This window comes from Patagioenas fasciata, chromosome 2 (assembly GCF_037038585.1).
Source record: "Patagioenas fasciata isolate bPatFas1 chromosome 2, bPatFas1.hap1, whole genome shotgun sequence".
In the NCBI taxonomy this organism is placed as follows: Eukaryota; Metazoa; Chordata; class Aves; order Columbiformes; family Columbidae; genus Patagioenas; species Patagioenas fasciata.
The window spans coordinates 122,211,150-122,223,646 of NC_092521.1; the positions used below are offsets into that span (position 1 = coordinate 122,211,150).

Genomic DNA, 12,497 nt, shown 5'->3' on the forward strand with positions numbered 1-12,497 from the left:
GTAGCAGCTTTGTGGCTTGTAGTACACAGTCCTTCTCACTGAGAGTCTTTTTTAAGTAAGAGTATTTCTCTGGATACAGCCTAGTGAAGAATTCTCTCATTTAAAGTTTAATCTTAACTGAAAGTATGTTTTGATCTTTTTGGGACAAGGCTGTGTCAAATGTAGTGTAACATGATTTTTTTTTTTTGTGAACTTGAAAACAGCATTGTTTTCTGTTCTGAAAAACAGGCTTTTTTCCCCTGTTGTTACACTAAGTTGTGGTAATGCCTGCAGGCTTTTTACCAAGTATTTTAAGATATAGGCCCGTAACTTGAGTGATGAGTCAAACTTACTAGATTAGGAGAATGAAGTCTAGCCAAAATTTCTCAGAAAATCAGTTTGGGGATTTAGTGGTAATGGTATCTCTGTGGTGTGTTGTTTTGTGGTGGCTTTTGTTTGGGTTGTTTTCTTTTGTTTTTTTGTTTTAGTTGACTTCTCATTCTCACTGTGAAAAGGTCAAATTTTACAGCTTCAACTCTTCTGGGTAGTCTGGTAGCCCTGTAAAGAGCTTCACTGATTGTAGTACTCTGCAGGGTCCCGTTCTGTATATCCACACGGAGGTTCTAGCTCTGAATGCAAACCTCTTGTGTTTCTCATGTTATCAAAAGTAGTGACTCAAACCCGTTGTGCCTTGACCAGTGACATCAGTCAAATTCAGATGATACCAGTAAAAATACTGATGTCTAGTGTCCATGCTACCATTAGAACTATTTGAGTTACATCAATACTTAGAGGGGAAAATTTTTAACCTGGAAACTGCTATCCATAGTTGTCATCTGAGTCACTGTTGCTTATTTAATTTCCTCTCTTAGCCTCAGGAATAAATTGTAAAATGCAAACAGCTATTGCAGGTAGCAGGCCAGTGGTTGGTAGTGAAGCTGCCAGTAAAAACCAATTGGTAGAGCTGTCTGCAGAATAGAGAGAATCCTGGCTGGTTTTTTGGCTCACTTAACATCCCTTATTTTTCTTTGTGCTTGGATGAAGGCTTATCTTGTGATAGCCTTCTCGGTATCCTGTGGGTCTCTGACAGTAGCTGTGTTTCAAATTTAACTCCTCCTGCCCAGAATTACGCCTGCATACTTTGTGAACGTACCGGTCAGTCATTAGTAGCTACTGCATTTGAATGCAGTACCTTCACCTGTCTCTACTTGGGGAGATGTCCAAAAGTGTATCTTGTGTTTTTTTTTTTTTTTTTGCTTGTTTTCTAAACCGCGTTTTCAGAGTTTGGACAATACTTCTAGAAAGGGCAGCAATGTGCTTTTTTTTTTTTTTTTTTTTTTTTTTCCTGCTTAATCTGAATGGCTGTCATGGTGAAGGTCAGGGGTGTTGGTTGAGGAGAACATTAACTTATGCAGTAAATAATTTGTCATCTTAAGTGAAACTTAATTGGAAATAATTATTATGAAGCTATGCCTTTAATAAGTCCCTTTTTTTATTTTTAAATTGCTATTTCCATTAATGCTTTTTAAAAATTCCTGGGATTATACTCCCTTTTTCCTCCTTGTAACAATTACTGCTCTATGGGAGATGTTCCAGTTCCTTGAGCTGTTTTTGCTTGAGGAATAATATTTATTCTAGACATATAATTAGCACACCTGCTCACCTAGAAAATCTGGAGTCTCTGGAGTGTTGAAACCATCAGTGTGTTAGCACTCTTACTTAACACGTTGTTGGGACTCTGTATATACTAATATCTTTCCTATATCTTAGTACACACCACTTTGGTATCTTGAGTACAGCAAATGCGTTGCTGCACAGTATGGGATGTGCTTTTGGCTTGCTTCATTACAGTATTTAGAGGCTGACATCAAACAGTTTCCTGCATTAAAGCAATGTTAAGAATTTATGGTAAAATAATCAATTACTGAAGTAAGGATTTGGCTGTTGAGGCCTAGAAGGCTTAAGTGGTATTGAGTGAAGTACTATCTTTAGTTGCCATTAGAGCATGATGGGTCCTCTTTTGTGCTGTATCTGAACACAGGAATATTTTTGTCTGTAAGATCTGCCTAATTAAAATGTGGGATGCAACTCTGCGTTAATCTTCATGATGTACAACACTGCTTTATAATATAACTAATGAAGTGAAACTTCACAACAAATATGCAAACTAAAAAAAAAAATACTATCTCACTGAACTGTAAATTAAGCTGATTTATACATGATATAAGCAAGCAATGGTTTTTGGTTTTTTCTTATGTGTCTCTATGTTTGTAAGCAACATTTCTTTTTGTAAGGCAGCCTTTTGTCTTGGATTATTAAATGTGACAGCTCTTGCTGTTTTAATTAATGGCTTAAAAAGATTCATGAAAGTAATCAGATAAAATAACAGAAGATAGCTTTACTCAGAAGTTCCGAAGATGCATCTCCAGGGTTTAGAGGTAGGATTACTTCCTCTGTTAATTTCTTTTGAAACATAGGAGCACAGTAAACCTGAATTCAATGAAGAAGAGTAGAGAATCTTTCATAATATTAGTAGCTAACAAGAAAAACCACAAACTGTGAAACTTCCTGTTTTAAGGTAATATCAAAATATTTTTGCTTTTGTAGGAATGTTCAGAAAGTTTTGGAGGAAAGCTAGTCTTGCTGTAACACCAACCTGGTTGAGATACTCACTGTAAATGTGGAAAACATGTTTTATTCAAAACCTGACTTGGATGCTATTGAAATAACTACAGAAATGAGACCTACTGAGTTAACTGTAATTCAGATCCTAACTGGCCATAGATGCTCTGGTACTTTTTTTCCTCTCCTCAGGCCCATATTGAAGAGTCTCTTGTCTGGACATTAAAAATGCCTCTTGCATCTGAAAACTTATGCTGCAACACAGTACTTAGGTCAGTTTTGGAGGTTGTGGGGGCTAACTTCAGTAGAGCCATTTCATTTTCTCATGTTTTACTGCCCTACTAGATGTACTCATGTCAATGCCCAGATTGATTTCACAGAAGATGTAGTGCCTGAACTAAACCTAGAAAAGCAAAAGGTTTAATTTTCAGTGTGAGTTTTATTGAATTTTCTTTTTGCTTCTTAAAGGCAAGGTAGTTGAAATAATTTTCTAATAGCCTCTGTGCACCCTTTTTACATAGGTTCTCCATTTGACTGCTTCTTCAGCAACATGAACTGAAATAATGAAAAAGGACCTTTAATTTAGAAAAAAAGCCCCAAACCTCCCGGTAAACATCACGCTCAAAGAAAAGCTGCAGCCAGACTCAAACTAAGGCCTGATGTGTGACTGTGCTGTGGTTTCCTCCTAGGTGATCTTTTAAATCACTTGCAGATACTTTTTTTTCTCACTTTTTTAATTGTAATCTACTGGATGAGTTGTTTTGTCTCTTGGCAGCAATCCCTACAGTTTCAGTTGGAGATGTTCTGAATGAGATCCAAGCACCCTCAGTAATACTTGAATTTGATGGTTGCAGTGCTTCAATACCTTGCCTTTTCTTGAGTACCAAGAGTTATACTCTCAGGATCAACTATTTCTGTGTTGTCACTCCCTTTGTTCTTCAGGAACACTGATAAAGAGTCCATGATAATGGTGCTCAGGTCTAAAAAAAAAAAGTGAATGAGAGGAACTCAGATTTTGTGAAGGTTTCATGTGCTGTAATAGAAGCAAGATATTGCTGTTAAGAGTTCCTGATGTTTTGGATGTTTATGGACAGCAGTGACAACGTAGCGAAGGAGAAGGCAGGCTCCTGTGTCTAATATGAAGTTTATATGAAAGCAGAATATGGTCTGATGTATGAAAACTAGTTTCAAAAGTAACTCCAGAGATTATGGGCTTTTAGAAAATACAGATTTTTTTTTTTAAATTATTTTCATATAATATTAGCAGTTGGACTTTCACCTTTTCCTTATTTCATTAAAAGAACAGAATTAATCTGTCTGCAGATTGCTTATCATTGTGAAGGATCCTTGTTTCAGTATTGTCCTGACTTTGATAGAGATGAAGTTAATGTTTTTTTTCTAGTAGCTGGTATAGTGCTGTGCTTTGGGCTTATAGTTACAATGATGTGGATAATACAGTTTTAGTTGTTGCTAAGTAGTCAAGGACTTTTCAGCTTCTCAGGCCATGCCAGGTGCACAAGAAGCTGGGAGGGGACACAGCTAGGACAGCTGACCCAGACTGACCAGAGGGATATTCCATTCCATACGATGTCATACTCAGTGTAAATTTTGGGGCAAGCAGGCTAGAGGAACTGCTGCTTGGGAACTGGCTGAGTATCAGCTGATGGGTGGTGAGTAATTGCATTGTACATCACTTGTGTTATATGTTATTTTTCAATTATTGTTATTATCATTATTATAATTTTTCCCTTCCTGTCCTATTAAACTCTCTTTATCTTAACCCACAAGTTGTGCTTTTTTTTCTGGATTCTCTCCTCCATCCCATTGGGTGGGCAGGAGGAGTGAGCAAAAGGCTGTGTGGCGTTTAACTGCCTGCGTTTTAATATCTTCTCTGATCAGTAAAATAAGCATGTGTGTTATCTTTCTAAGCTTGTGATAGACGTACAGATTTGATAATAACTAGAGTCTGTGGAAAAACACCACTCTTGAATGCAATGTTCACCAACTTCCTTCCTGAAAGAGTAGCAGGAGGCAGTCATCTTAGTTGTACGATGAAAAAGGTCATCTAAATGAGAATGAGCCTTTTAGCCTAGTTTTGGTAACTGGTAAGTTTGTGACTCAGCATATGGGCTGAAACCTCTTTAAGTCTTGGCCTCTTCCTCAACTACATTTATTTTAGAAAACTTTCAACTATTTATATGAATGAAGCAAGGACTAAGTGAATCATCTTTCTGTTTAAAATTTTGAAGAGGATGAATTCTCCCACTACTTCTGAAACAAGGCTTTAACATTTTGCAGGGCAGTGGCCTTTTCAGTTTGTGTTGTACATGTTGTATTTTAGGCAGTTTTTAATGGTGATCCTAACAGAGAAGTATTTAAGTTCTCTCAGTTTTGTAGACTGGCAACCTGATTTTCTCCTGCCCCTGCAAAATACCTCCAAAACAAAAACACCCAAAGCACCAATACCATCACCAATGAGGCTGTTTCAGTGCATGGTAAGGTGCTAAAGCCTAGAGCTAATCTGGTCCACTGAACTGAGAGCAAGGATCACTTGTGTTGTCCATGATGCTTCTGTCACCAAATCCAATCTTAAAGAGGACTGTGGGAAGGAGAATTTTGATTGCAATGTTTCTTTTTTTTTTTGGTTGAGTGCAAAACTTAGTTTAAGATAGAAATGTGCAGGCATTGTGCAAGAGGAGATAAGGGTGATGGGAGGGGGGAAAAAAACCACAACAAAACCAACAACAAACATTAAAAGGCCAATGGTAGTGGCAGGAGACAGAATATGGGCAAGTATTTGAGAGAAAGAAATGCTGGAGGCTGGTCTAGCAAAGCAGGGCACATGACTTGTATTGAGAGGCATAATTTGCAATGGCGGCCTTAATGCTCTCATTTTTCTTGACTCATGGATGTCAAGGGTAAAAGACTTCATGTTCTCCAGGGAGAAAATATTGTTCTTGAGTGTGGCAAATAGAAAATCTGCTTACATGACAAATATTCTACACCTCTGAACTTTTTCTCAGCTGAGAACAGGCTTTAACTACTATGCAACTGAATCTTGGTGCTGAGACTATAATGCAGTCATGCCCATATTGCACTTCATGAAAAGAGCAGCTTTTAAAAATACTGATCAGGAATGGAAATGCTCAGTTGTGCTCTGTGTGGTCAGTGGAGGCGTCTTATTTGTTGTATTCTTTATGCAGAGTATTGAGAAACTAGACTTACTCTCACTACTTTGGACACTATCTTACAACCTGCTATGCTAAAGGATTTTTTTCAACTTACTTTGCTTAAGGTAGTCAATTAAGTAAGAGTGCATAAGCATCTGTGTTGAAGGCATAACAGGTCCAATATTAAACTTCTCAGTGTCTTTTCCTGAGTTTTTTTTCAGCTGGAGTCTTGTGTGTCAACTGACCTCCCAGAAAAAGCTGGCTGCTCAGCTAAACCTACAGAAATTAAGTAGCTGCAGCTTTCTCTTGTGGAAAAAAATGTCTGCTACTGTCTCCTGCCAAGTAGCAACGGGCTTCTGACTGCACCTTAAATAGTATATTCTGATTTCCTTTTAAATTCTTCAGAAAACTGAGGGCTTATAAATGTCCTTAAGCTTGTCTTGCCCATTCTGTTTGTGTAAGCCTGTTTACTCTTTACCTTAAAAACAGCTCCCATTATTGCTGTGAGACCCCCTTAAAGAGCCAGGGGTGCGCATGTGCACTTCATCAAAACCAGAAGCAATGGAAGCAAAGTAGGGGTTTTAAGGCTTCAGTGTTAAACAAAACTGCAAGTTTGCATTTTCTTATGCTGTTTTTCATTTCCATGATAAAGAATTTCATATGTGTACTTGAAAGATTAAGATGTCTGATGTGCAAGAGGAAAGCTGTTGATGTGGTTCCCATTTTAGGACACGTAGACTAATTTTCCATTAAAGAACTTAAGTTACTTTATGAACAGTTAACTTGATTAATTTGAATTTTAGTTCAATTAATTTGGTCTCCTGTGGCTTTCCTGTGCCAAGAGAAGCTGTAGACTCACCATCCTTGGGGACAGTCAAAACACACCCTAAGAAACAGGGTTTAACTTTGAAGTTGCATGAACTTTGAAGTTGGCTCTGCTTTTAGTGAGTGGAAGGTGGAGTGTTAGACGTGTTGAAAGGTCTTCTATACCTGTTTCAAAGGTCTCTTCTGATCCAAATTAGGATTCTAATTCAACTTTCTGGAGGATTAAAAAAATAAAAAAGATGTGAAGAAGTACAAGATCTATTTAGGGAGAAGGAGCCTAAAAATACCGATCCTGTAGAATAAGTTTCCAGAGCAAGATGTTTAAAACTATACCCATAGTCTTGTCAATCCTTAAACTAAGAAAAATCATTATGAAAGTTAAGAACACTAGTTCAAGCGTGTTTGTTATTTTTTTTTTTTGTTTAGCACTTCCTGTGTACAGCTACAAGTAATTGCTGCTTAATTCTTATATTGTTGCACAGTATAACATGTCTGGCTTCTTTAAAGTATCTTAACAGGTATATTTTAAAGGAATATTTCTGAAAACTCTCTTTAATGTTATGGCTAGTGTTGTACCACATACAGATTTCTGAGGGGAAAAATGGCTATGAAGTCAGAACAGGATGTCAGTGTGTGATGTGTCTGATCAGGATACAAGTTGCCCACATGTGTCACATAGACCTGGCTAAAAAATCTGGGGAGTGATCATGTTGAGACATCTACTTCAATAAAATAGTTTGCCACTTTAATTTCTTTTTTTTTTTTTTTCTGTGTTGTTTCAAGTGATTTCTTAAGATGCTTACAACACTCCAATGTGAAACAAGTGTCTTTATCACTTTGGACACTATTTTTGTGTTTACTAGACTTACATCAGGGATGTGGTGCTTTAGTTTCTGATCTATGAGAAAGTGTTTGGTTAAACTTTTGATTTTGAAGTTTGGTTTTGGCTTATCAGGCTTTTATGTGACATAGTTCAAGCTTACATGAATTAGAGTTGACTGCTATGTACACAAACTCACTTTCCTCTCTTTAAGTTCCAGTATTAAGAAAGAATTAAGATTATTAAACAAGCCATGGATTTTGCAATATCTGATTAGTTTGATTTGCTTTTCTTATGCACTGTCAACATGGGTGGCTGTTGGGAAATAACCCAGTGAGAATTTTGCTTTTGCAGCTGAAATCAGGTTTAAAATTGATTGCTCTATCTTCATACATTAAAGCTTAAATATAAATAAACAAACCCAAAGTAAGTGTTGCTAAATGAATTCTTCTTTTTTTATCTGTTCTGTTAAAGGCATATAACACCAGAGAAGTTCTATGTGGAAGCTTGTGATGATGGAGCAGATGATGTGCTTGCTATTGATAGAGTCTCCACGGAAGTCACTCTTACAGGTACTCTCCTCACCATTATTTCTCAGTATAGGCTTCTTTGTCCTTTTTGTCTGTCGTCTTCTAGGCACTCCCAGAAGATCTTCAGAACCTTAAATTGATACTGGGAGAATTGTTTTTATCTTTAGTTGCTATTTTAAAATCGAGCTTTGTATTCTGTCCTGCAAAGAACTTTGAAATGCCTTCTTGCTGTGGGATTGATGCTGTAGGTAACCAGGGTGATTGTGCTTGCCTGTTTTTGCTAAGATTGCCCATCACAACAGTTAAAACTGACTTATCCAAGCTAGTTGGGATTGGTGCTACAAGTCCAAGATCAAACATGGAAAGGGTTGAATACTGGGCTTCTGCAGCTCTTCTCAAACTGTCTTGGTGCTGTCTTTTAATACTGAAACCTGAATTTTCATGAAGTGTCTAGAAATAATAACAGTAAAAAAAACCCACTCTAAATGTAGTTCTGTGTTGCAAATCTGGATTCAAATGTCAGTGCAAGTAGTCTTAAGCATGCTCATGCTGAGGTCTTCAAAAGTTTAGTTTATTTTTTTTAAGAATGTGAAACTAAAGCATTAAAAAAACCCACGAAGAACTTGCACTAAATGACAACATTAAATGAAAGCAATGGGTGACTTCTGAAAATTCGGGAGTTTGTACCTCAGTATTACTAATCTCTCAAGAGACAGAAATGCTGCAGTACTATAAAAGCAGTCATTTTCTTCCTTTTATTAGGTCTCTTGTATACTTCATGTAAGAGCAGTGTGCCCATCCCACCAATACTTGTTGTGTTGTAGTTTAATATTTCAATTTCTCCTTTAAAGTTGTCTCTTCAAAGCTGTGAAGATAGCCATTCTAAGTATTTTATTGATCAACATCTGTTCTCATTACTGGTGTTTTATCAGATGAACTTGCAAGGCATTTAAAGCAAAGGAAAATTCAAGCACTGTCTTTCTCTCTTCTCCAAGTTCTGGAAAAGTGCCTAACTCTGGTGTGGATGTTTTTGGCTATTTTTTTTGACTTCTTTAATATCCCTTCTGCTATTCTAGAAATACAGATAGCTGAAAATGTAATATGCTAAGACTTCTGATTCATATTTTAATACCTTTTGGATCTCTTGGTACACTGAAATAGTGAATCCTTTGGCAGATCTACGCTGTTGTTGGTAGTTTTGTAGAGATAGGCCAAAATGTAAAGTAGGTCTTCTGAAATGGAAATAAACTGAGTCTCAGAAGCAGCAGTCAGAAGTCAGAGGCACAAGCATTTATGGGTTATTTGCCCTTGATGTCTTGAGGGCTTCAAAACAAAAAGCTTCTGGCAGGACAATACATTATTGAGGAGTCTACTTGCTATACCATCATGTGAATGAGCTTGAATTTATTCAATTGAATGACTGTTTTGATTAAACAACATGTGAAATTGGGTTAGAATGCTTCCACATCCTTCCCCTCTTGTTCCCCAATAGGCTTTGAAATTCCGGTGCGTCACTTCTTGTACTTAAGACTCTAGCAAAACTTGAGACTTGTTCAAGACAAATCTATTTTAATAGTTTCCTGATATAGTAATGAAAAAAACAGTCTGAAATTCTGATTATTTTTTTTTCTGCTACTTTTCAGTTAAAAAAGATATTCCCCCTTCGGCTGTTACAAGGCCTATATATGGTATTTTGGGAACAATCCGATTGGTGGCAGGTAAGGAAAACAGAACTTTGCTCTTTAAACATATTTAGGCAAAATATATTGCTAAAAACTTTTTAAAGACAAAAATATTTGCAAGTGTCTGAGGTTACACTTGCATCAGTGTGATGGGCTTTCCTTCTGGCTGCTAGAGGATGGAGATATCCAAATATAGTTTATCATGAGTGTTCATGTACCTCTTGAACCTGTAGCTGCTCTAAAGGTAGGTTAACTGACAGTTTGAGTTTTAAGGAATGCATTTCGAATGCATGTGAAGAACTTCATCTACTTATTCTTCATAACTGTTTTAATTTCAGCTGCAGGATTTGATGCAACAGTCAAATATTTATCATGAAGGTTGACTTTAAATCAATAATCTTGGTACACAAATAACTGAGAGTCACAGGATGATAGACTAGTAGATAGAGCTGTCCAAGAAATGATTGTGTTCCAATTAGCCTACAAATACAAAGGAAATTCAGCATTAAAAGAAAAAGGACAGACTGGAACAATTCTAAATTTTGGGGTGTTGTAGGATAAGGTAAGAATAAGTTGTCTGCTTTTTCTAAGTATCTCAGGGATGTTCAGGTTTAAACAGTCACTACCACAAATAAACCTGATGCATAAAGTCTAAACTTCCAGGAAAGTAAGTGTTGCTATTCAAAAGAGCTTTTGTGGGTAGACTTTATTAGAGTTTGAGACTAACATAGTCTGAAAAATGATCTAATAAACAGCATATATACTGAATAAAAAGCTCCATCTGTAGAAAAGATTCAAATTCACTTATTGTGGTAGTCTCAACTGAAACAAAATATTGTTATGTTAAATGCAATAACTTCTGACAGGATCTGAAATTACTGAACTTTATATGCTCATATTCTAAAGAATTGTGGATCTTGCAGAGTAAGAATGATGTAATGCACGCCTGTGTCTTGAGTACTTGACAAGTGCTGTTTTAAAACTGGACTGCCCCAAAGGGGAATTCTCACAGCTTGCAGGCTTGGGTAATGACTTTAATTCATCTGACATTCCTTCATATAAAGTATAGATGTATGTAACTTCTTTTAATAGCTGCTTTTCTTCCCACTCCCAAAAAGCTTTACACTGATGGCTAGTATACAACTGTTGCTAAAGATGGTATAATTTAAATTATGTTTAGCTAAGTGTTGGTAGGCAGTTCTCTGTTAACTGTAAAATTCCATGTCTAGCAGTGCAGCGTTGTTAACAAGCATGAATATTCTTCACATATTACAGTATTGGGGAAAAAAGTGCTGAAGTAATATCTGAAGCTCTTGAAATCTCAAACAGAAGGTCACATATCAAAATAGGAAAAGACAATATTGAAAATTCATGTTAGATTAAATGTATCTATTTGTGCGGTATCTTTGTGGCACAATTGTGGATGTAATGTGCTGTTTTTATAAGGTATCTAGATGCTTCTGACATACTGACCAAAAGCAGTACTTATAACTTGAGATGCGAACATGTAAGAGCATTCTTAAGTGCTTGAATATTCCACCCAAATAAAAGTCATAACACTGGAGCTGCAGAGGTAAAAAAAATGGTACCTGTTATTTGACTAACTATATAGAATAGATACCTGATATAATAATTCACCTGTACGTAGAACTTGGTGTATTATACCTAAGTACAGTAGTAAATACAAATAATGGGTAAACTTACTGAACAGTTTCTGCTTTGGCATTTATATTTATTTGATTTTTTTAGTATAAAAATGTACTGGAGTTGTGGTTTTGTACTTCTGTGTGGCCTGCTTGTTGTTTTGCTCTATTGAAGTTGTAAGTAAGCATTTAATGCTTATAAGATGTAGATGATGAGTCATTTTTATCCATCAACATCCAATTTAATGAAGTAGCCTTCTTCAAAAACAAGATAGCACTGAAATAAAATAGGCTTAGAAATGAGGCTATGTTGTGTTTCCCAGCAAGTATAAATTAATTGTTTTGTGTGAACTGTCATGATTATGGATTTTTGCTTTGTTACTGTTATGAGGAAAACAGCAAACTTCCCATCTAGAATTATTAAAACAAACCCCCTTCTATTTACTGCATTTTGAACCTATTAGGATTTTTTTTTTTCCCAGAGATGAGTAGGCTCTTTGGATTTTGAAGCATGCTTCCTTTCATGTGTTTCTGACTTGCTCTGTGCTTTCCAGACCACATTTAAGAGCATTGGCCTTTTTCTGCATTTGCAAGCCGAAAGACTTTCAGACTGCCTCTGATCTGAAGTAACAGTAGCTGGCACTTTTTTAAAAACCTGTCCACTTTTTAAAAATTCCTTAGACTTAACGAGTAGGTCAAGATCTGTGAGCATAGAGAAGTGAGTAGCTTAGCAAGTATGTTTTGTTTCTATGCCAGACCCTTATTGTTAAGAACATCAAGTTCTAGGTGTAACCTGAAGAAGCCTCACTCCTTCCTATTGCTTTTGGTTTTCTGGTATGGTTATAGGCTGCTTTCCTTAATATGTCTGTTTTCTTTTTTAACTTTGCTCTTTCTGATTTACAGGCACGTATCTTATTGTAATAACAAAAAAGAAGAAAGTAGGTGAGATTTTCAGTCATGCAATCTGGAAAGCAACAGACTTTGACATCCTCTCCTACAAAAAGACCATGCTGCACTTAACTGATATTCAGGTAAGTGGGTTATTAGAGGGGTGTGGGGCAGTGTCATCTTAGGTTAACATCCATTACTGTGGGACCTAATTTGATGAAACTATGAAAATTTAAGCAGGTCTTTGAACTGTATATTTTTCTGTTTTGTTCAGACTACTATAGTTGGTCTAATTTTTAGGCATAGATGTACAGGGTTCAGTCATTCAAGATAAACTC

General features: G+C 36.4%; 1 protein-coding gene across 1 annotated transcript in view; it reads left to right on the forward strand.

The window, feature by feature from the left end:
* The window catches only part of SACM1L (SAC1 like phosphatidylinositide phosphatase), a 33,703-nt gene that overhangs the window by 1,625 nt on the left and 19,581 nt on the right, over positions 1 to 12,497 (forward strand). Inside the window, exons 2-4 of the mRNA XM_065831071.2 lie at positions 7,891 to 7,988; positions 9,590 to 9,664; positions 12,175 to 12,302. Coding sequence (XP_065687143.1) covers positions 7,891 to 7,988; positions 9,590 to 9,664; positions 12,175 to 12,302 — 301 coding nt within the window. The remainder of the gene's footprint in view (positions 1 to 7,890; positions 7,989 to 9,589; positions 9,665 to 12,174; positions 12,303 to 12,497) is intronic.